The sequence below is a fragment of the Mauremys mutica genome, chromosome 1 (genome assembly GCF_020497125.1).
Source record: "Mauremys mutica isolate MM-2020 ecotype Southern chromosome 1, ASM2049712v1, whole genome shotgun sequence".
In the NCBI taxonomy this organism is placed as follows: domain Eukaryota; kingdom Metazoa; phylum Chordata; order Testudines; family Geoemydidae; genus Mauremys; species Mauremys mutica.
This window is the reverse complement of record NC_059072.1, coordinates 138,610,361-138,634,353: the sequence shown is the minus strand read 5'-3', so window position 1 is coordinate 138,634,353 and position 23,993 is coordinate 138,610,361. Positions and strand designations below refer to the sequence as shown.

The 23,993-nt window shown below is 51.6% G+C and overlaps 1 protein-coding gene across 1 annotated transcript in view; it reads left to right on the top strand.

The window, feature by feature from the left end:
- Positions 1-23,993, top strand: part of LOC123355778 (antigen WC1.1-like) — a 76,084-nt gene that overhangs the window by 5,671 nt on the left and 46,420 nt on the right. The window contains exon 2 of the mRNA XM_044998471.1: positions 5,449-5,763. Within this exon, the coding sequence (XP_044854406.1) occupies positions 5,553-5,763 (211 nt within the window). The 5' untranslated portion in view covers positions 5,449-5,552. The remainder of the gene's footprint in view (positions 1-5,448; positions 5,764-23,993) is intronic.

The following is a 23,993-nucleotide window of genomic DNA, read 5'->3' as shown; positions in this document are numbered from 1 at the left end:
AAGGGGAGAAGAAGAGGGGGAAGAGCCCAGGGAAGGAGGAGACCAGTGGAAGAGAGAAATTTGTGGGGCAGGTGGGGAGATGAAGCTCTGGCAGGGAGCACAAGGCTGTAATGCCAAGTGCCACAGAACAAAAATTACAAAGTTATAAAAACCATCCAGTCATGTTATTCAGTCTGTCTGTGGACTTTAGAACCCCCCTCTACTCTTCTGCCAGAGAGGCGGTGAGAATGGCAGGCTGCAAAGTCACCATTTAATGCACCGAAACTGTATTACTCCCCCTGGCTGCTCAGCTGGAGACTGCGCTTACCCTCCCCTCACCCCTGACAAGGGGGAACTGCTGCCCATTGCCCAGCACTGCCTTCACTCTCCCTCCTGGTTCAGTTCCTCTGACAGACAAAGGGCTGTCTGGGAACTAGCTTGACAACCACTGAGCTAATCAATGCAGCATGGTTCACACTCACTGTCACGGAGTGTGGGGGAGTCAGGTCCTGCACCCCCGGACTCCCTGCAGATTCATCAGGACTCTCAGCCAGCCAGTAAAGCAGAAGGTTTATTTAGACGACAGGAACACAGTCCAACACAGGTCTTGCAGGCACAGATAACCGGATCCCCCGGATAGGTCCATCTTGGGGGGCCCCACAGCCCCCCTTGGGGATCAGAGCTCGGTCTCCCTGCCTCCCCTCTGTTCTCCAGCCAGCACTCGTCTGCCCATTCCCCCCGGCCCCTCCTCTTTCCTCAGCTCCTTTCCTTTGTCTCCCCTGGCCAGAGGTGTCATCTCCCCTCCCCCAGGCCAAGCTCAGCTCACAGTTGAATTCCTGCATCTTCACCTAAACCTCTGGCTCTCCCCTCCCCCGCACAGACAGTCTGTGCTTCCTACTCCTTCACACCTCTCCCCCCTCCGAGACTGAACTGAGCGGGGTCACTCCAGCCAGTGACCCGGGGAAGTTCGGACCCACCTACAACCTTATGCCGCCCGCGCCCTCTCCCCACCCCAGTACCCCTGGGGTGCACACGGGGCTGGGGCCTTCCCCCCACGTTCCAGTCTGGGGGGCTGTGATTCGGGTTCTCTCGGTTCAGAGTCCCCCCTCTGAACCGGGCCCCCCTCTGGACAGGCTCCTCGGGGCGGGGCGAGGGCCTTACAGCCATCTCCCCCCTGTCCCGGGCCTTCCTCCCCCTCTGGCAGACGTCACAGGAGCGGCAGTGCTGCCGGACATGGGCAAAGACCCCAGGCCAGTAATAGTTCTGCAGCAGCCTCTGCTGGGTACGCCAGGCTCCCTGGTGCCCTGAGGGGGACATGTCATGGGCCTGGCACAGCAGCTGGTGGCGATACTCCTGGGGTGCCACCAGCTGCCTCCTGATCCCTCCTGACTCCATCTTCCCTGGGGGAGCCCATTCTCGGTACAGGAGCCCCTTCTCCCACAGGAACCTTTTCCGGCCACCTCGTCCCATGGTCTGTCCCCCCCCGAGGTTGGCCAGGTCCCTTATCCTCCGCAAGGAGGGGTCTTCCCGCACCGCGGCCTGGTACTCAGCCGCTGGGGCAGGGGCGGGGATCTGCTCTCTCTCACCGGCTGGGTATGGGGCCACAGCCTCTCTGAGCCCCGTCCCTGGGCGTTCCCTCCCTACCGGGTCAGGGTCCGGTGTCTCGGCCAAAGTACTTTCCCCGGGGTCAGGGTGCAGAGCCCTGCGTCGACCCTGACTACGGTTCACGGACAGGGTACCCTGGGTGTTACTTGGCCAGTCCTCGAGGTCCCCCCCCATTAACACCTCCGTGGGCAAATGTGGGTGCACCCCCACGTCCTTGAGGCCCTCCTTGTCCCCCCACTTTAGGTGCACCCTCGCTACAGGCACCTTGAATGGGGTCCCGATCACACCCCTCAGGTTCAGGTAGGTGTTGGGCACCATCCGATCTGGGCCCACCACCTGCGGCCGGGCCAGCGTCACCTCTGCGCCCGTATCCCAGTACCCAGTGACCTCCTTCCCGTCTACCTCCAGGGGAACAAGGCACTCGCTCCGGAGGGGTAGTCCCGTGCCCACCCTGTAAACCCCAAACTCAGGGCTGGGAGCATCCAGCCCCTCGGAGGGGTCAACCCGGGGCCCCCCTCCCTCCTTCGCAGGGGGTACGCGGCCCACCCCCCTTTCGTGCGAATGCTGCCCCTCATCCGGCTGGGTCTCTACCAAGTTGACCCGGTGTGGGGTTGGTCTGCTCAGTTTGTCCCGGAGCTTGGGGCACTGGCCCCGTACGTGGCCCGGTTGGCCACATTGATAGCAGCCCATGTCTCGTGGGTCCCCTCGAGTGGGACGGCTGGACCTGACGCCAGATGCTTCCCTTTGGTGGGGGCCCTCCCTCGGCTCCTTCTGGGAGGTCCCATGGTGACTCTCTCTCTGCGTTGAGGCAGACCTGCTCCTTCGAGACGCCTCCCTGCCATCCCCCGCCCGACTGTCCATGTATTGGTCGGCCAGCCGGCCTGCATGCTGCGGGTTCTCCGGCTTCCGGTCCATCAGCCACTGCTTCAGGTCAGATGGGCACTGCTCATACAGGTGCTCCAGTACAACTAGGTCAAGCAGGTCCTCTCTAGTTTGGGCCCCAGCCGTCCACTTGCGGGCGTACCCCTGCGCCCGGTTGACCAGTTGCAGGTATGTGCCCTCCCGGGTCTTACGTTGACCCCGGAACCTCTTCCGGTACATCTCCGGGGTCAGCCCAAACTCGCGGAGCAGGGCCTCTTTGAACAGGTTGTAGTCCCGCGCCTCCTCCCCTCTCATTCGGCTGTACACCTCCACGGCGGTGGAGTCCAGTAAGGGGGTGAGGCACCGGATCCTGTCTGCAGGGTCCACCTGGTGCAGCTCGCAGGCATTCTCAAAGGCCGTCAGGAAGGTGTCTATGTCCTCCCCCTCCTTACGCGGGGCCAGGAAGCTCTTACCGAAGCTCTTTGTAGGCTTGGGCCCCCCCTCACTCACCGCAGCCGGGGCCTCCCTGTTGTTCAGCTGGGCCATGGCCAGCTCATGACTGCGCTGCTTCTCCTTCTCCCTCTCATCGTATTCCCGTTGCTTCTGCCGGTCCTCCATCTCCATCTCCTTCAGTTTGATCTCTCTCTCCAAGTCCAGCCGCCTGCGCTCCACGGAGGCCGAGCGTCGCCGGGACGATCCCCTGCTGGCCGGGGGGGTCACGGTGCCCTCCGTAGCTGGGCTCCTCCTCCCCCTCCCCCTAGGCCTAGGGGTGGGGGGTCTCGGGACGCCCTCAGCGGCCGGCTGACCACTCCCAGCGGGGACAGACACTGGTGCCTGCGCTGCATCTGCCCGGCTGCTTCCCTCAGAGACAGGGACCGGTTCATTCCTGCGATCTCTCTCCTCCAGCCGGGCAATCAGCTGGGCCTTGGTGAGCTTCCCACAGTGCAGCCCCCTCTGCTTGCACAGCTCCACCAGCTCACACTTGCGCTTCTGGGAATACATCTTCCTGCTGGCCACTCGCAGGCTGGGGTGCTCGCCGCTCCCCACGGGTTCCAGGGGGACCCCTAGTGTGCCAGTCCTTGAGCTCACCACCTCTCTGCCAGGGTCGAGCTGCAGACTCCTCCGCCCCTGGGATCGCTCGCTGTGATCCCCCGGGGGACCCTGTTACTGCAAAGTCCTGCTCTCTGGCCACACTCGCCCAGGGGTGAATCGCCCCTTCGTTTTACTGCTCCCCAGTCACTTACTGCAGGAAGCGCCGTCCACGGGGTGCCGCCATCCCACCGCTGCCACCAGTTGTCACGGAGTGTGGGGGAGTCAGGTCCTGCACCCCCGGACTCCCTGCAGATTCATCAGGACTCTCAGCCAGCCAGTAAAGCAGAAGGTTTATTTAGACGACAGGAACACAGTCCAACACAGGTCTTGCAGGCACAGATAACCGGATCCCCCGGATAGGTCCATCTTGGGGGGCCCCACAGCCCCCCTTGGGGATCAGAGCTCGGTCTCCCTGCCTCCCCTCTGTTCTCCAGCCAGCACTCGTCTGCCCATTCCCCCCGGCCCCTCCTCTTTCCTCAGCTCCTTTCCTTTGTCTCCCCTGGCCAGAGGTGTCATCTCCCCTCCCCCAGGCCAAGCTCAGCTCACAGTTGAATTCCTGCATCTTCACCTAAACCTCTGGCTCTCCCCTCCCCCGCACAGACAGTCTGTGCTTCCTACTCCTTCACACTCACACACAGAAATTTTGTTATTGTTGAGGGGTGAGTTACAGACTGAGATACTGGAGACCTTCACTCTGATGTGACATTAACCATTCACAGAAATTATGTCACCGTAACACAACGGGATTGGTTTAGCCTTTTGCAAACAGCAACACTTCCCTGACTTCCTCCACCCCACACCACCCCTGCAACTTCTCCACCTGAGACTGGAAGCCCCCGTTCAAGAATCCCCTTCACCTTCCTCCCCATCTCTCCTTCCCTGCTGCCCCCTCCCAACCCTGGCCCCCTGCTCAGAACCCCTCCCCTACTTCCTGTCCACTGGCACGAGACCCCCCATTCCATCCTCAGTCCTCCATCCTCCCCAATACTCCCTCATGTGCCCTTGCTCCAGGCTACCTCCTATCTCTCCCATCCTCTGGTCCACACCCCCTCCCCTCCTCACCCTCTTGATGTCCCCTGCCCTCCCCTCCCTTCTGACTCTCTCTCCTGCCTCCCTGTTAACCCCCACTGCACACACCCTCCCCTCCCCACTTCTCCTTCCTGCCCTCTCTTTCCAACCTCCTTCCCACCCCCATTCCAGACCCACCTCCTTGCTCCTCCCCCTTCCTATCCCCCTTTCCAGACCCTCCTCCCCTCTGTCCTTCCACCCCCCTGATACAGACTCTCTCCCTTCCCCACCCTTTTTCCTCCCCTTGCTCCAGACCCCCCCCCCCGCCCAGGCCGACTCATTGTCTTTACCTCATTCCCTGGCAAGCCTTGAATCTGCCTCCTGTCCCCCCAGTGCCCTGCTCCCCTCACTCTTCCCATCCTCCTTTCACAGGGCCTCTGCTGCCCGTCATGGTCTCTGGGTCCTCTCCAGCCCCCTCAGCCATACAGAGACAGCCCTGTTCCCTGTGGGCTTTAGTGGCAGGTGGCAGCCAGTTTTACTCAGGGCGGCCTCACTCCCACACGCCAACAGACTGTAGGGAGATGGCGGCATCTCTCTGGCTTCAGCCCTAGTGACAGTGACAGGAGATGGCACCATTTGGAATAAGGGGAATTCCGTGAGTTGGCGCCTTTCATCGTGTTCTCACGAGACAGGTAAAAACTCCCAAAATCGACAGAGTGGGGATAAAATTGCAAGAGATGCAGCACTGAGAGCCCCGAGTGTGAGGCCTTGAGACAGGATCAGGTGGCGCCATGAGGCAGCTCTGGGCTCAGATCCTCTGCTGTCGGGCATGGACTCTGCTGTGATAACCCTGGGGAGGGGGCTCCCTCGTGCTCTGACCCTGCTCTGTGTCTCTCTTTGCAGGTGCTGAGGAGCTGAGGCTGGTGAATGGAGGCAGCCCCTGTGCCGGGAGAGTGGAGGTTAAACACCAAGATCAGTGGGGGACGGTGTGTAGTGATCGCTGGGACATGGCAGATGCTGGGGTTGTCTGTAAGCAGTTGGGATGTGAAGCTGCTGTCACTGTCCATCATTATGCTCATTTCGGAGCAGGATCTGGACCAATTTGGCTGGATGAAGTTGCCTGCGATGGTACTGAGTCTGCGCTCTGGCACTGCGGGAACGAGGGATGGGGTCAGAATGACTGCGGTCATGGAGAGGATGCTGGAGTGACCTGTTCAGGTAAGAATCAGTCACCTCTGTCCTGAAAGTCAAATCCCCTGAAACAAAAGGGCTTGAACCCAGACAACGTCATGTGCCTGTGACCCTAACGAGACATGAACAAAAACCAGAGCAAGTCCTGTAATGACTGTAATTACTGAGCTGTAATTATCACTGCTCATGTCACTGGCCACTGAGGATCCCCCAGTGTGACTGTGAAGCGTTTTCATTTCCAGTTGTTTCAGTGCCACGTCTTTCCTTTCTCTTTCCCTCTGAATGGGTCTAAAATGCAGATACGTGAGAAAATGGAAAAGGAAAATGTCACTTAGGCTCTTAAGTCGCTGAGGCACTTTTGAAAATGTTACACTCCTGTCAAAATCCAGACCCAGACACCCAACCGCAGGGGTACAGAGGGTGGGGGATTTGTGTCGCCCCTTTGCCATCCTCATAGAGTTGCCAAGGAATGGGCAGAATCTCCCAGCTTGGCCACAATTAGATTTAGCCGAGAGCATTCTTCTCCCTGTTCTGCTATTTCTCAGATTTTGGACCAACCAGTAATAGAAAATTTCAAAATCTCCCATGCCCTGTAGATCTAACATAGCATAGAGAGCTCAGCCAAAAATATACCTCAACCCTACACAGCACTGGAATATCATATTATGGAGGCATTTGTTGTGACTCAATAGTTAACATTGAAGCTACAGACCCATTATAAGTTTTATTTTTAACTTCTCTCTTCTTAACATTGAGTAGGAATAATATCTTCCTCTGAATATAGCACAAGGAAGAGATAATATTTTCCCATAGTTCCAAAAGTTTTAGCAGCTCCCCCAGCGATGGGAGCTCAGGGCAGTGTTTAATCTCAACCTTTTCCTGGATTTTGAGTGTTTCAATGACAAACATCGACACACTCTTAACATGGGGGGAGGGATTGTATGCAATTTCTTAGTATTTTTTAAAAATAAAAAAAGCTGGGGTGGGCAGGAACTTTACAAAGAGTCATTGTCAGGACTTTGAAACACTCAAGAAAACAGATTGACCTTCACCAATGTAAATTCCCTAACCTGGTAATAACAACTGCAATGCCTTGTGCTGCACACCTAGCAAGTGCACAGCAGGGAGTCCCTCTCCTCTGAGCCTCACCAGAAGGAGGGAGCTGCACACAGTCCTTTATGTGCATATATCTGTAAAACTACCGCTGCATCTCAGCTGGAGCTGCACGTTTGCAGTGGGAAAAAAGTTCAGGTTTGTAACAGGCGCTTGAAGGGGCGGGCGCAGGACCGCCCAGAGGATTCCGGGGGCCCGGGGTCTTCGGCGGCGGGGGACGCCAGCTTCAGCAGTAATTCGGCGGCGGGGGGCCCTTCCGTTCCGGGACCCGCCGCCGAAGTGCCCCGAAGATCCGCGGCGGGGGGCCCCCGCCACCGAATTACCGCCAAAGCGGGCCCGCCGCGGGTCTTCGGGGCACTTCGGCGGCGGGTCCCGGAATGGAAGGGCCCCCCGCCGCCGAACTACCGCCAAAGAGCCAGTGGCGGGTCCCGCTTCGGCGATAATTCACCGACGGGGAGTCCTTCCGCCCCGGAGCGGAACGACCCCCGCCCCCCGCCGGCGAAGACGGGAGAGGAAGAGTTTTCCGGGCCCCCTGGAGTGAGTGAAGGACCCCACTCCAGGGGCCCCGAAAAACACTCATGGGGGCCCCTGCGGGACCCGGGGCCTGGGGCAAATTGCCCCTCTTGACCCCCACTCTGGGCGGCCTGGGCGGGCGACCTACTGGTTGCTGCGTCTGACCTCCAGCCCCTTGTTTTCCAGGTTAAGTTGCCTCAGTCTTTTAATCGGTGGGGAAGGGAAACTCAGGCCCTCCATCTCCACCGGGTCCCAGGCCAGGGTCTTGCATGCATCTACCCCTGAATAGGGGAGGTCTCCCAGCAGGGATCTAAATCCCCTGCCCTGGGCTACTTCCTACCACTGTCCCTTTTGTTTGGGGCATGACCCCTTTAGTCCCATTCACTGGCGGGTTGTATCCAGGGGTGAGCTGGAGCCGGTTCGCACGAACCCGTTGTTAAATTTAGAAGCAGTTTTAGAACCACTGTTTAACTAGCTTCCCTGCGAGGGAAGCTTTGATGGGCTCTGCCTGGGAAGCCTGTAATTCCTCCTCCCGGCTGCCGGGGGGCGCTGCGCTGTGCTGCGAGAGCCATGTGAGCTGCCTCCTGGCCCTGTTGCTGCTCCTGCTCTTTGGACCTCTGGCCCTGGGGCTGCTGCTGCTGCCTGGTGAGTCCCCGGCTGCGTCCTGCTGCTCCCAGCCCCCCCCCCCGCCTGAGTATCTGCGCCCCTCCCCCGCCTTCCCTGCCCGCAGCCACCCCCCTGCCCCCAGCCAGCCCCTGCCCCACCCCCTGCCCACAGCCACCCCCTGCCCACAGCCAGCCCCTGCCCCACCCCCTGCCCACAGCCACCCGCAGCCACCCCCTGCCCCCAGCCACCCCCTGCCCGCCCGTCTGCATCACCTGCCCACAGCCAGCCCGTGTCACTCCCTGCCTCCAGCCACCCGCAGCCCGCCCGTCTGCATCACCTGCCCACAGCCAGCCCGTGTCACTCCCTGCCTCCAGCTAGCCCTGCCCCACGCCCCTATCTGCAGCCAGCCCCACATCCACTGGTGCCCTGCAGTTCCCAGGGCAGTAACCCTGCACACCTGCTTTAATGAGGGGGGGGGGCAGGGAGCAGCTGGGACCCACACATGTGCACACCCTAGAGTGACCAGACAGCAAGTGTGAAAAATCGGGACGGGGGTGAGGGGTATAGGAGCCTATATAAGAAAAAGACCCAAAATTTGAGACTGTCCCTGATCACCACCCACACATGTGAAACAGAGCTCATTTCTAGTTCAGCCCCATCTTTTTTAAAAAGAACTTTAGGTAGGGTTAAAATACATCTGTATTTTCCAGGACATGTCAGGCTTTTCGGTTCTTAATCACCTCCTGGGGAAAATATGGACGTATGGTAACCCTATTGGTACAAAAAATACATGCTGTCGCACATCCCTTAAATCAGAACTTTTTATAGGGAACCCGTTGTTAAATCAGAACTTTTTATAGGGAACCCGTTGTTAAGATTTTGGCAGCTCATCACTGCTTGTATCCCATAGCGCCCTCTCGTATATCTTGGGTGGCCTCCTGCTGCGGTCCCAGGCTCCTTCACATGGGGCAGCTGCAAGTTTGTTGAGACTGAACCCCACAATGTCTCTGATCTTCAGGGACCCATTTACCTCAGTTGCCGGAGGCTCCTAGGTCTCTTCCACAGTCCCCCTGGGCTGGGGAGACAGTGCCTACTCCCTGGTGGCTGCCTCAGCTGGCAGGCTAGTGACCCTTCCCCTCAGGCAGGGAGGTGGATAGCTCCTGACTCTTCACCAGTCAGCCCTCAGCTGAGCCAGGCTCTCTCCTTTTCTCACCCCCAGGCCTGGCACTGGCTGCAGGTATAGCGGGGTGGGGCTAGATTGGCCCAAAGGCTCCCTTTAACCCCTGCCGTGCTGGCAGGGTAGTTCCACATTCCTGTGATGAAAGTTGGAGAGGAGGACGAGTCTTTCCATGGCCCTTATAGTTATGTCCATTCTTGTCACTAATCCCCGTCTTCCCCGGATAGAGGTGCAAGGCCCGCTCCTAGGGCCAAACCCAGGGTTCCTTACTCAGGCAAGCAGCTATTGACTATAATGTGAGTTTGGTTTGTACAGACTGAGTAGAAACAGAATAAAGGATTCAGGATTGGGCCCATTCCGAATTATTCCAGAAATAACCACTCAGCCGTCTACAAACTACCCTGTGAACTAGATATCACTGAGAACAAACACATACAGGTTTCAGAGTAGAAGCCGTGTTAGTCTGTATCAGCAAAAAGAATAGGAGGACTTGTGGCACCTTAGAGACTAACAAATTTATTTGAGCATAAGCTTTTGTGGGTTACAGCTTTTGTGTGGCCTCACACCTTCTCTGGGTCATCTCAATTATCACTTCAAAGGTTTTTTTTCTCCTGCTGATAATAGCTCATCTCAATTGATTGGACTCTTACAGTTGGTATGGTTACTTCCACCTTTTCATATTCTCTGTATGTATAAATATCTTCTTTCTGTGTGTTCCATTCTATGCATCCAATGAAGTGGGCTGTAGCCACGAAAGCTTATGCTCAAATAAATTTGTTAGTCTCTAAGGTGCCACAAGTACTCTTGTTCTTTATACAGGAGCTGTGATGTTTCTGCACCAAGCAATTTTTGAGAGATGCTGTCCTGACAGAATAGTAGAAAACTTTCCAAAAAGTGACAGTTGTCTTCTTATATGCAGTGTTGTTGTAGCCGTGTTAGTCCCAGGATATTAGAGAGACAGGGTGGGTGAGGTAATTTCTTTTATTGGACCCATTTCTGTTGGAGAGAGACAAACGTTTGATCCTACAGAGACAAGCTGTGTGTAAGCTCAGAAGCTCGTCTCTCTCACCAACAGGAGTTGGTCCACTAAAAGATATTACCTCAGCCACCTTGTCTCTCTCAACCCCTTCTCGTTCAGCTTTCAGCTTTCATTTCTGGTTGGATTAATACCAGACACCGCCAAAACATTCTCCTCTGCCAAGGTCCCTGCCTCAATCAATGCACAGGCTGGATGGTGGCCAGAGAGTGAATCAGGGATGCACAGTGAAAGAGGCTGCTGTCTGTAGGCCCACAGCTTCATTGGTTGCAGCAGTATCATCGCCATCATTGGCGATCCCTCCATTCGAGGATGATCTCTACCACAGATTTACATAGGGGTCCTGAGACGACTCAAGAGTCCGATCCTGTAACCGTAGATCTGCCCGCAGTAGGTACAGACGTTTCCTGACAGGTCAGCTGCCTGCTGAGAGAAACTTCTTTTTCTTTCTTTCCTTCTCTCTCTCTTTTCAACTTCGAGGTCAAGGCACTTCTCCTTGAAGCAGGCCACTGCCTGATGGAGGATGAAACATCATTGAGATTGGTTGGTTGCTTGCTCCTCCCAGCTTAGGCTGTTTACATGACTTTTCTTGAGATACACTTTCAGTGTGTCTTTTTAGGGTTTCCTCTGACTACCATAGGATCTCTGACCATGGGTGATCTGAGAGTAGAGGGCTTGTTTTGGGCGGCGAGAGTCTGGCATCTACACACAATGTCCAGCCCAGCAGAGTTGGTGAGTGAAGATCATTGCTTCAATGCTGGTAACGTTAGCGACAATGAGGATGCTGGCATTAGTGCAGTGATCTTCCCACTTGATGCAAAGGATCTTCCAGAGACATCATTGGTGGTACCTCTCCAGACTCTTGAGGTGCTGTCGATAGGTCACCCAGGTTTTGCATCTATAAAGGAGAGTAGGAATAACAATTGTCTTATAGACCTGGATCTTGGTGTCCTGCTGTAGGTCATGGTCTGTGAAAAAGCGCCAGAGCAGTTTCCCAAAGGAAGCACTTGCACAATGGATCCTGTGCTGGATCTCACTGTCAATGTTTGCATTTTGAGAAAGTTGGCTACTGAGGTAACAGAAGTCCTCAACTCTCTCCAAAGTCTGCCCCTTGATGGTGATTTAAGGTGGCTCATGTGGAAGGCCTGAAGCAGGCTGATGGAGCACATTAGTTTTCTTGATACTGAGTGAGAGTCATAGGCTTCGGTAAACTTGTGCAAAAAATTCCAGTGTGGACTGAAGGTCATTCTCAGTGTGCGCAAGGATGGCTCAGTCATCAGAGTACTGAAGGTCAGTAATGGACACTCTGAGAAGTTTAGACTTTCAGTGGAAACATCAAAGATTAATAAGCCGCCCATCCATTCTGTATTGAATGTGAACTCCAGTGGGGATGCGGTCTTTATCGAGGACCAAAATGACTGCTAAATACATGGAGAACAGGGTTGTGGCAATAACACATCCTTGCTTAACCCCAGTTTGATGCCGAAAGGATCCATCTCCAGGCCATTACAGAGAACAGTGGTAATCATCTCATCATGAAGAAACCTTCGGCCCTTAATAAATTTTGGAGGGCAGCCAAATCTGGCCAGTACCTTCCACAGGGCTTCACGATTGACAGTGTTGAAGGCCTTTGTCAAATTGATGAAGGCCATGTACAGGTCCTGATTTTGCTCCCAAGACTTTTCATGATTTTGGTGGGCAACAAAGATCATGTCGGTTGTCCTGCAGTATGGTCTTAAACGCACTGAGATTCTGGCAATATTTCCTCAGCAAGGGGAAGTAATCGGTTTATGAGGATACAGGCGAGAATTTTCCCTGCTGTAGATAGCAAGGCAATGCCACAATAATTTCCACTCTCCGACTTATCTCCTTTCTTAAAGATGGTAACAATGTTGGCATTTCTCAAGTCTTCTGGAATCTTCTCATTATACCAAATGTGAAGAAAAATGAAGCTCCCGACAGCATAGCTCTGAGGATCATTGGAGCACACAAGCCCCTTCACCGCAACAAGGTGACTGTCCCAGAAGAGGGGTTGCAGCAGTAGTAAGACATGTAACCAGTACAATTATGCTGAAATTATGCTCCTGTCTGCTGTGGGTCAGAGTGGTACCAGGCACTAGTACTGAGATGAGGGAGACTGTTTCCACCTGCTGAGCACAGGCAGTGTGGGGAGGAAGCTACCTGAACTGAATGCAGACCGGGGTGAGAGGGGAAAGTGGATCAGGATAAGGATGCAGGAGAAATATTCTGAGCCTAGAGGCTGGTGGATGGAGACAAACTGGGACTGGGAGAGAAAGCGGGAGATGGGGACTGGCTGGGCAAGGAGACTGGGACCGGGAGGAGGGGAAAAGAAACTAGGACTGGCTAGGCAGGGTGATTAGGACAGGGAGTGGGTGGGGAGAGACTGTGACTTGCTGAGCGAGGAGATTAGGAGTTGGGGTGTAAATCTACCCTGCACTGTCCTGCCAGGCACCGAGTGCCCATGAGGACAGTGTGGCTGCGCACTTAGGCCTTGTCTACACTACTGCTTAAGTTGATGTAAGTTAAGTTGCTCAGGGCTGTGAAAACATCTGCCGCAACTCCGAGCAATGTAACTTATATCGACTTAAACCAGTGTCTGCATCGCACCATGTCAGCGGGAGATGCTGTCCCGCCAGCAGAGCTTCTGCCTCTCGATGAGGTGGACTAATTATGTAGACAGGAAAGCTCTCTCCCATCGACGTCATGTGTCTTCACCTGAATGGGGGTTCTAAAGAGGATGGAGCTCGGCTGTTCTCAGTGGTGGCAGATGACAGAACAAGGAGCAATGGTCTCAAGTTGCAGTGGAGGAGGTCCAGGTTGGATATTAGGAAACACTATTTCAATAGGAGGGTGGTGAAGCACTGGAATGGGTTACCTAGGGAGGTGGTGGAATCTCCATCTTTAGAGGTTTTTAAGGCCTCGCTTGACAAAGCCGTGGCTGGGATGATTTAGTTGGTGTTGGTCCTGTTTTGAACAGGGGGTTGAACTACATGACCTCCTGAGATCTCTTCCAATCCTAATATTCTGTGATTCTATGACTAATTATGCAGACAGGAGAGCGCTCTCCCATCAACGTCTTGCATCTTCACGAGACACATTAATTCGGCGCCACTGCATCGATACAGTGGCATTGATTTAGTGTGGTAGCAAAGAGAAGCCTAACAGTTCCCTTGTGTGCTTTGATATAGCCCATTTCCAAGCACTAGGGAAATGTTAGTGTGCAGCAGCAGGCTCCACATGGACACTCAGTGTGCAGCAGGCTACTGCAAGGTAAATTTACACCCTAGTTTGCCAAAAACTAAGTGTGTGTAGAGAGAAACCCTGAGACTGGATGAGGCCTCTAGGGAGGGAAACTGGGGCTTGGGACAGACAGGACAACTCAAGGCAAAGGTAAGTGTGAGAAACAGATCAGCTGAGGACCCCAGAGGGGAGGGACAGCACAGAAAACAGGGGGGAACTCGGACTTGGCTGGGGAAGCCAGAGGTGAAGTCTAGGACTGGCTTGGCAAGGAGACTGGGACCGGGGATGAGACGCTTGAGGAGTGGAGATGGGAACTGGGTAGACAAGAAGAATAGGAATGCGACACAGAGCAAGGGATGGAGAAGAGACAGGACTGGGAAAGGGACAGCTTGGAGGGGATGAGGCAGAAGGGGTTAGGTTTGGGGGAACAGGGGAAGAAGGGTCTATCACTAGCAGAACACACATCTCTCCAGAACCTGGAATGGAACCCAGTATCCCTGAGTTTTGCCATTTCCCTGCTGTCAGCAAATATCTGTCAAACCCTCCAACAAAATGTTTGGATCCCCGTCTAGAGCTGGTCCACAAAGAGGATGACAACCTACTACTACTGTCACTTACTCCATTAGCTCAAGTGGCAGCGGTTTCTGTTGTGGAGCTAAAGGTTCCAACCCTGCTGATGACCCATGTGGGTGTCATAGGATTGCCATCTTTCTAATGGCTGGTAACTGAATCCTCGAGGCTCTACCCCCTTCCCTGCTTCTTCCTCCCAAGGCCCTGCTCCTGCTCCACCTCTTTCTTCGAGGCCCATCCCCCTCTCTGCCTCTTCCTCTCAAGGCCCTGCCTCCATCAGTCACTCCTCCTCTCCCCTCGTCACTCACTGGATCGTCTCAAGGAGCCTGCCTGCAGGTATGAAGCCGCCCTGTCTGAGCAGGGGCCGGCACAGATTAATGACCTGGTGCCTCCCCCCACTCCATGGAAACCAGACTTTTGGTTCAGGTGCCATTTAGGTCCCTTTTTGGCTGGACTTTCCTGTAGAAAACCAGGCACCTGGCAACCCTAAATGGCACCCGGACACAGAAGCCAAAGACTGGACTGTCCAGGTAAAATCAAGATGGGTGGCTTCTGGAGGGTAGCAACATGATTCTGCATCTTCTGTTTTTTTCAGTTTGCTTTTTTAAAAACCTAGGAAATTATGCACAAAGCTTTACTTGTAAGGCACATTAGCTTTGCAAAGTTGAGCAGTAAAAAACAAGGAAATGGCAGAATTAAAGTTGTCTTTGCAACTTTATTTGACCCACTTGTATGTATGCATTAAGACATCATCTGTAATTACATGACAACAAGGTATTTTCTCTATGAGACCCCTGCCTCATTCAGTGCACAGGATAGCCAGGATGGGCATAGTTTGGGAGAATGCAGGGAGGCATTGGCAGAGGCAAGGCATGAGCGGGCCATGCAAGATTGGTGCAGGGAGAAGAGGGGCGGGATGGAGTCACTTCTCCTGAGGCTGAGAGTAGCTGCTCTGGGTTGCTACCTCTGCAGCTGGACACTGCTTCCTGGGTCCTAGTGCCTGCCCATTTCCTGTAGAATGGTGAGTGCCTGCAGGGGTGCAGGGGATAGTAGGAGACAGGGATGGGGCAGGAGACAGTGAGAAGAGGACGGAGGATGGGAAGGGGCATGGGGCAGGTGAAAGGGGATGGGATGGGGAAGAGAAGGAGATACAGAAATGAGAGAGGGGAGCAGAAGCCCAGCATGTGGTGTCCCCACGGCAGCAGCTGCCCCAGCAGTGAGGCGGCTGCAACAGCCCAGGGAGGCACCAGACCAGCAACATTTCTGCAACAGCCAGTGCTGGAGTGGCTGCAGCTCCCAAACTCAGGTCGTTGCAGTAGACAGCAGCAACTGGGGCTCACCCATTAAGCCATTCTGTCCCCTCCAACACCGGCAGCTCAGGAACCACTCCAGGCAGGAGGAGAAACATGGGTTCAGCATGCGTGTATGTGTGTGTGTACGCACATACTCTCTATCCCCCTCTGTCCCAAACATAGCAGTCAAACTACGCCTATGCTAGACAGCACTGCTCTGAATCAGGGTTGTGGCATGAGGGAGGCTGTTCTATCTAGGACCCCTGCCTCATTGGTTGCAGAAACTGTGAAGGGGATTGCAGAAAGAGAAAGGAGGGTCTCTTCTTAACACAGTTGAATGCTGCCCTGGGGAATTGGATTCTATCCCTGCCTTTGCCACAGAGTTCCTATGTGCTCTGCCATGCAGACTGCCTTGGGGCCAGGTACCCCAGTCTTCTCAGGTCAGCTACTCTGGGATAGCTGCACCATGTAGACTGCCCCAGCACCAGAGACCCTGGTGTTCTATAGTCTGCAGCTCCAGGGCAACTCTGCCATGGGGAAGGGAGTCCCAGCTTTAACCAGGGCTCAGCTCCCAGATCCACAGCAGGGAATTTAGAAATCCTGGGATGGGATCCCGATTCCCAGGGTTTGCGGCTGTGAGACAGCCCTGCATTGCAGACTGCCTCAGACCGGGGACCCCAGAGCTTTGAGACTCCCAGGCCAGTGGGCTATTTGGGACATGAGCTGGTCCAGGAGTCTGGAAGCCCCAGTTCAAGGCAGTCTGCATGGCGAGGCTGCCCAAGAGCCAGGGGCGGCTCCAGGCTCCAGCAAGCCAAGCGCGTGCTTGGGGTGGCATGCCACGGGGGGCACTCTGCCGGTCGCCGGGAGAACATCCCCATGAGGATTGCTCTGTTGTCCCGCAGTCAGCCCCGTCCAGCTTTAATGGCTGGCAGCCACCGGTCTTGTGACCTGATCCACCTCTGGGACAGAGCTGCCTGTTCCCTCCAACACTGTGACACCATCTTAAAAGTCAAATTCATAAGTCACAGTTCAGGGTACACACCATAGACTCATAGACTTTAAGGTCAGAAGGGAACATTAAGATCTTCTAGTCTGATCTCCTGCAGAATGCAGGCCACAGAATCTCACCCACCCACTCCTGTATCAAACCTGTGTCTGAGCCACTGAAGTCCTCAAATCATGGTTTAAAGACTTCAAGGTGCAGAGAATCTTCCAGAAAGTGACCCATGCTGCAGAGGAAGCTGAAAACTCCCCAGGGCCTCTGCCAATCTGCCCTGGAGGAAAATTCCTTCCCGACCTCAAATATGGCGATCAGCTAAACCCTGAGCATGTGGGCAAGACTCACCAGCCAGCACCCAGGAAAGAATTCTCTGTAGTAACTCAGATCCCACCCCATCTAACATCCCATCCCAGACCACTGGGCATACTTACCACTAATGGTCAAACACCAATTAATTGCCAAAATTAGGCTATCCCATTATACCATCCCCTCCATAAACTTATCAAGCTTAGTCATGAAGCCAGATATGTCTTTTGCCCCAACTACTCCCCTTGGAAGGCTGTTCCAGAACTTCACTCCTCTGATGGTTAGAAACCTTCATCTAATTTCAACTCTAAACTTCCTGATGGCCAGTTTATATCCATTTGTTCTTGTGTCCACATTGGTACTGAATTCAAATAATTCCTCTCCCTCCCTGTTATTTATCCCTCTGATATATTTATAGAGAGCAATCATATCTCCCCTCAGCCTTCTTTTGGTTAGGCAAAACAAGCCAAGCTCTTTGAGTCTCCTTTCATAATACAGGTTTTCCGTTCTTCGGATTATCCTAGTAGCCCTTCTCTGTACCTGTTCCAGTTTGAATTCATCCTTCTTAAACATGGGAGACCAGAATTGCACACAGTATTCCAGATGAGGTTTCACCAATGCCTTGTATAATGGTACTAACATCTCATTATCTCTACTGGAAATACCTCGTCTGATGCATCCCAAGACCGCATTAACTTTTGTCACGGCCATATCACATTGGCAGCTCATAGTCATCCTGTGATCAACCAATACTCCAAGGTACTTCTCTTCCTCTGTTACTTCCAACTGATGTGTCCCCAATTTATAACCAAAATTCTTGTTATTAATCCCTAAATGCATGACCTTGCACTTTTCACTATTAAATTTCATCCTAGTACTATTACTCCAGTTTACAAGGTCATCCAGATCTTCCTATATGATATCCTGGTCCTTTTCTGTATTGGCAATACCTCCCAGCTTTGTGTCATCCACAAACTTTATTAGCACATTCCCACTTTTTGTGCCAAGGTCAGTATTAAAAATATTAAATAAGATTGGTTTCAAAACTGATCCCTGAGGAACTCCACTAGTAACCTCCCTCCAGCCTGACAGTTCACCTTTCAGTACGACCCGTCGTAGTCCCCCCTTTAACCAGTTCTTTATCCACCTTTCAATTTTCATATTGATCCCCATCTTTTCCAATTATCTAATAATTCCCCATGTGGGACCGTATCAGATGCCTTACTGAAATAGAGGTAAATTAGATCCACTGCGTTTCCTTTGTCTAAAAAATATGTTACCTTCTCAAAGAAGGAGGAGATCAGGTTGGTTTGGCATGATTTAGCTTTTGTAAAACCATGTTGTATTTTGTCCCAATTACCATTGACCTCAATGTCCTTAACTACTATCTCCTTCAACTGTTTTTCCAAGACCTTGCATACTACAGATGTCAAACTAACAGGCCTGTAGTTGCCTAGATCACTTTTTTCCCCTTTCTTAAAGATAGGAACTATGTTAGCAATTTTCCAGTCATATGGTACAACCCCTGAGTTTACAGATTCATTAAAAATTCTTGCTAATGGGCTTGCAATTTCATGTGCCAGTTCCTTTAATATTCTTGGATGAAGGTTATCTGGGCCTCCTGATTTAGTCCCATTAAGCTGTTCAAGTTGGCTTCTACCTCGGATGTAGTCATATCTACCTCCATATCCTCATTCCCATTTGTTATCCTACCATTATCCCTAAGCTCCTCATTAGCCTCATTAAAGACTGAGGCAAAGTATTTGTTTAGATATTGGGCCATGCCTAGATTATCCTTAACCTCCCTCCATCCTCAGTGTTTAGCAGTCCCACTTCTTCTTTGTTTGTTTTTTTCTTTTTTATATGGCTATAGAACCTTTTATTATTGGTTTTAATTCCCTTTGCAACTCTACATGGCTTTTGGCCTTTCTCACGTTATCCCTACATGTTCTGACCTCAATAAGGTAGTTTTCCTTGCTGATCACTCCCATCTTCCACTCCTTGTAGGCTTTCTGCTTTTTCTTAATCACCTCGCTGAGATGCTTGCTCATCCAGCTTGATCTACAATGTTGTGCATTTCGTTGTCATGGTTTTTGTTGCTATGGCAATTGAGTTAGATTATTAGGGGATAGCTCAGCCTGTTTGGTGAGCTCTCTGTCTGTAAATAAAATGGTAGTTTTGTTAGCTGTCTGCTCTCTGGCGTCAAGTGATTTCTTCCTAAACCAGCTGCCCCCAAGGATATAACAAGTGGCGACGATGGATGGGATCCCGGTGCTGCTCCAGTAACAGAAGGAAGAGAAGTCAAGGTAAAGAACAAACAAACAAAAAACCTGCTTGTTTGCACTGACTGTGAAAGTGAAACTAAAAATCATGGCTACTCTGACCAGGCCACTGGAAACTTTCGATGAGAATATAGAGCAGTGGCATGTGTATACTGAGCGTTTTGAGCTTTTTGGTACTGCAAATGACATTACAGAAGCGAAGAAGGTGCCAATATTCTTAAGTGTTGTAGGGGCTAAAACCTACTCCCTGCTATGCAGCTTACTACACCCTGTTAAGCCTAAGATTAAATCTTACAGTGACACTGTGGAAATCCTGGGGTCCCATTTCTCCCCAAAACACTGGTAATTGCTGAAAGATATAGGTTCCACAAAAGAGACCAAAAGGAAGATGAAACAGTTGTACAATTTGTAGACATTTTAAAAAAGCTAGCAGAACACTGTGAATTTAAAGAGATGTTAAATGATGCCCTGCGTGACAGGTTAGTGTGTGGCCTCTACAGTGAAGCTATACGGAAGCGCCTACTGACAGAGGCTCAGTTTACATTACAGAAGCCTGTTGATATTGCTGTCTCCATGGAACTGGCTACAAGGGAGGCGCAATACATCAGTGCATCCCCTAGGGTGCAAAAAGTGTCACAAGAACTGACCCACAAAACTGTGCAGAGTCAAGAATGTTACCGCTGTGGTAAGCCGGGTCACCAGGCATCAGAATGCTGGTGTAAAGACCTGGTGTGTCAACACTGTGGCAAAAGGGGACACATTGAGTGTGCCTGTAAACAAAAGAAAATGAGGCCTGTGGTCTGGCCGACAAAAAGAGGAACCCTGCATAACATAGAGCAGACCCAGGATGATCCAGGTGACACCTCATCGCAAGAGGAAGTGCCACTGCATGTTTTGTCTTTGGCAATGGGCTCACATGAATACTGGGTAACCCCGTTGTTGGATGGCAAACCTATACGCATGGAACTGGACACCGGTGCATCTGTCTCGCTGGTCTCCGAGACTGCGTATAAAGAAAAGCTACAGCATCTTCCGCTTAAGGCAACAAAAACTATTCTGAAGACCTATACGGGAGAAGCTGTGCCCATGTTGGGCACTATTGATGTTAAGGTGGAGCTCAATGGACAGGCTGCTAAATTGCCTCTATTTGTGGTGAGAGGTAACTACCCAGCCTTAATGGGTAGGTCTTGGCTTGGGAAGATTCAACTGAACTGGGCAGAAGTGCACCGGAAGACTAAAGAAGAAACCAGTCTAACCCCTATTCTAAAGAAACATGCTGCTGTTTTTGGAGATGAAGGGAATCACTGTGACATTGAACATTATACCTGACAGTCCACCAAAATATCTGAAAGCCCGAACTGTGCCATATGCCATTAGGCCAAAAGTTGAAGCAGACCTGGAGCGCCTGGTCACCAATGGAGTCCTAATACCAGTTACCCATAGCTCATGGGCCACTCCTATCGTTACAATAGTGAAGAAAGATGGCTCTCTCTGGATTTGCGGTGATTTTAAAGTCACTGTCAACCCAGTGTTGTGTGCAGAGCAATATCCGCTTCCCCGCATCGATGACCTCTTCACAGGCCTGGCTGGGGGACAAAAGTTCAGTAAGATTGATCTGAGTCAAGCATATGTACAGATGCACGTCGATGAAAAGTCCCAAGAGCTGTTGACTATTGTGACTCATAAGGGGCTTTATCCATACTGTCGCCTACCCTTCAGAATGACGTCTGCTCCTGTCCTGTTCCAGAGGGCTATGGACCAGATCTTGTGTGGCTTGTCAGGAGTTCAATGCTATCTGGATGATATCCTGGTCACTGGAAGAAATGAAGAGGATCACTTAACGAATTTAGAGGCTACAAAGACTGGAAAGACTGGAAGAGTATGGCCTACGAGTTTGCAAAGACAAGTGTGAATTCTTCAAGCCCTCTGTTGAATATTTGGGACACATAATTGATGCTGCGGGTCTTCATAAGGCCCCTGCAAAAGTTAAAGCTATTGTGGAGGCTCCCCCACCTCGAAATGTAAGCCAGCTGTGCTCGTTTCTAGGACTCCTGAACTATTATGGAAAGTTCATCTCACAGTTAGCCACCCTGCTAAAACCACTTCATGAGCTCCTTGGGCAAGACAAGGCCTGGAAGTGGACTGAAGCCTGTGCTGTTGCATTTAACAAAGCTAAAGATGCATTGCTAAATTCTGAAGTTCTAACGCACTTTGATCCATCCTTCCCCCTGCAATTGGCCTGCGATGCCTCCCCTTATGGAGTGGGAGCAGTCGTGTCACATATTATGCCTTCGGGAGAAGAGACACCTATTGCTTTTGCTTCACGCACTGTAAGCAAAGCAGAAACTAACTACGCCCAAATCGAACGTGAGGCATTAGGAATTGTTTTTGGAATTCGGAAGTTTCATTAGTACCTGTTTGGGCGAAAGTTTACTCTTCTCACAGACCATCGATCTCTGACGTCAATTTTTGGAACCTACACAGGCATTCCCCCATTAGCTGCTAGTCGTATGCAACGTTGGGCATTGTTACTTTCAGCACACACACATATGAAATCAAATATCGGAAATCCACTCTGCACGGCAATGCGGATGGCCTTTGCCAGTCAAACATCAAGATAGTGCCCAAAAGGAAATCTTCTACTTTGAACAGGTAGAGAATACACCCATCACTGCTACTCAGATAAAGAAGGCAACTTGCGTTGACCCAGTATTGTCCCAAGTTATGGACCTGGTGATGCATGGAAAATCTCGACAAACCTCTCCGGTCTCACCCGACCTTGTTACCTACATGTCCAGGAGGACCGAGTTATCGGTCCAATCTGGTTGTTTGTTGTGGGGGAGACGTGTCATTATTCCACCACCATTGAGATCACAGATGTTAGAACAGCTACATTCCAGTCACTGTGGAATAGTGCGCATGAAGGAAATTGCACAAAGCTATTTTTGGTGGCCTGGATTGGACAGTGCTATTGAAGAGAAGGCAAAAGCTTGTATGTCATGTCAGGGTGTGAGGAATGCACTCCAGTGGGCACCCCTACACCCATGGGACTGGCATGAAAACCCGTGGCAACATATTCACTTTGACTTCGCTGGCCCCCTTGAAGGAAGCATGTTCTTGGTGGCAGTAGATGCCCATTCTAAATGGCCAGAAGTCTCTATAATGCAGTCCACTACTGCAGAGAGTACTATCCAAAAACTACGAGGACTCTTTAGTCGTTTTGGTCTGCCAGAACAACTTGTGAGCGACAACGGACCGCAGTTCATCTCTCAGGAGTTTCAAAATTTTATGAAGGCAAATGGGATACACCACATCACGTCAGCACCATATCATCCATCCACCAACGGATTAGCTGAAAGATTTGTGCAGACAATGAAACACGCTTTGACATCAGCAAGGGGACAACACTCCATACAAAAGCGTCTGGATATCTTCTTACTTTCCTACAGAAACACACCTCATGCTACGACCCAGGCATCCCCGGCCTTTCTAATGATGGGACGACAGCTGTGCACTTGCTTCGATCTGCTGAAACCTTCTGAACCCCAACAAATTGTGCAACATCAGCAGCAATATCAAGTAATCAGATGGGCACCCAGAGCAAAAGACCGAACCTTTAGCCCGGGACAGCCAGTTATGGCTCGGAATTATACTTCCAGAGCTAAATGGGTCCCTGCCACAATCATCTCTAAAACAGGACCTGTTTCCTACACTGTCTGGACTGCAGAGAATCTTACCTGGCGGCGACATGTAGATCAGCTGTTGCCAGATCATGCCAGTCCTCAGGACACATCTGCAGTTGAGGGGTCTGACTTCACCTCTTCTGGTGAGACACCGAATCATGAATCACCTGTTCCTGACTGTTCTCCTCCATTACTGCCGGCGGCTGAGATACCCCTTTGCCCAGCACGAGCTGATACCACCTCCTCACCTGTTCGTGCTGTGGACCCTGAGCCCATGGTAATTTTGGGTGCAACAACACCAGAAGTTCGCCGTAATCCACCTAGAGACAGAAGGCCTCCTCATCGGCTGGATCTTTAGCTAGGGCGAACCCACAGTTATGGGGCAAAATAATCCCCAGGGTTTAGCCGGGAATGGAGGCAGTCTACCCTCCTTCTCTAGTCTAGTGTGTGTTTTATTTAGGGGATGTTCTTATTAGGGGGGGAGGAATATGTTGTGTATTTGGTTGTCATGGTTTTTGTTGCTATGGCAACTGAGTTAGATTATTAGGGGATAGCTCAGCCTGTTTGGTGAGCTCTCTGTCTGTAAATAAAATGGTAGTTTTGTTAGCTGTCTGCTCTCTGGCCTCAAGTGATTTCTTCCTAAACCGGCTGCCCCCAAGGATATAACATACAACTCCTGCCTATGAATTTTGTCCCCTTTCTTGGGATGCAGGCTTCTGATAGTTTCTGCAACTTTGACTTGAAGTAATTCCAGGCCTCCTCCACCTTTAGATCCACAAGTTCTTCAGTCCAATCCACTTCCCTAACTAATTTACTTATTTTTTAAAGTATACATATATCTACCAACGTGACATATGCCATCATGTGCCAGCAATGCCCCTCTGCCATGTACATTGGCCAAACCGGACAGTCTCTACGCAAAAGAATAAATGGACACAAATCTGACATCAGGAATCATAACATTCAAAAACCAGTGGAAGAACACTTCAACCTCTCTAACCACTCAGTGACAGACTTGAAGGTGGCAATTTTGCAACAAAAAAACTTCAAAAACAGACTCCAAAGAGAAACTGCTGAACTTGAATTAATATGCAAACTAGATACAATTAACTGTGGCCTAAACAGAGACTGGGGATGGTTGGGTCATTACACTAATTGAATCTATTTCCCTATGTTAAGTTCTCCTCACACCTTCTATGGGCCATCTTAATTATCACTTCAAAAAGTTTTTTTTCCTCCTGCTGACGATAGCTCATCTCAATTGATTAGACTCTTCCTGTTGGTATGCATACTTCCACCTTTTCATGTTCTCTGTATGTATAAATATCTCCTGTCTGTGTGTTCCATTCTATGCATCCGAAGAAGTGAGCTGCAGCTCACAAAAGCTCATGCTAAAATAAATTTGTTAGTCTTTAAGG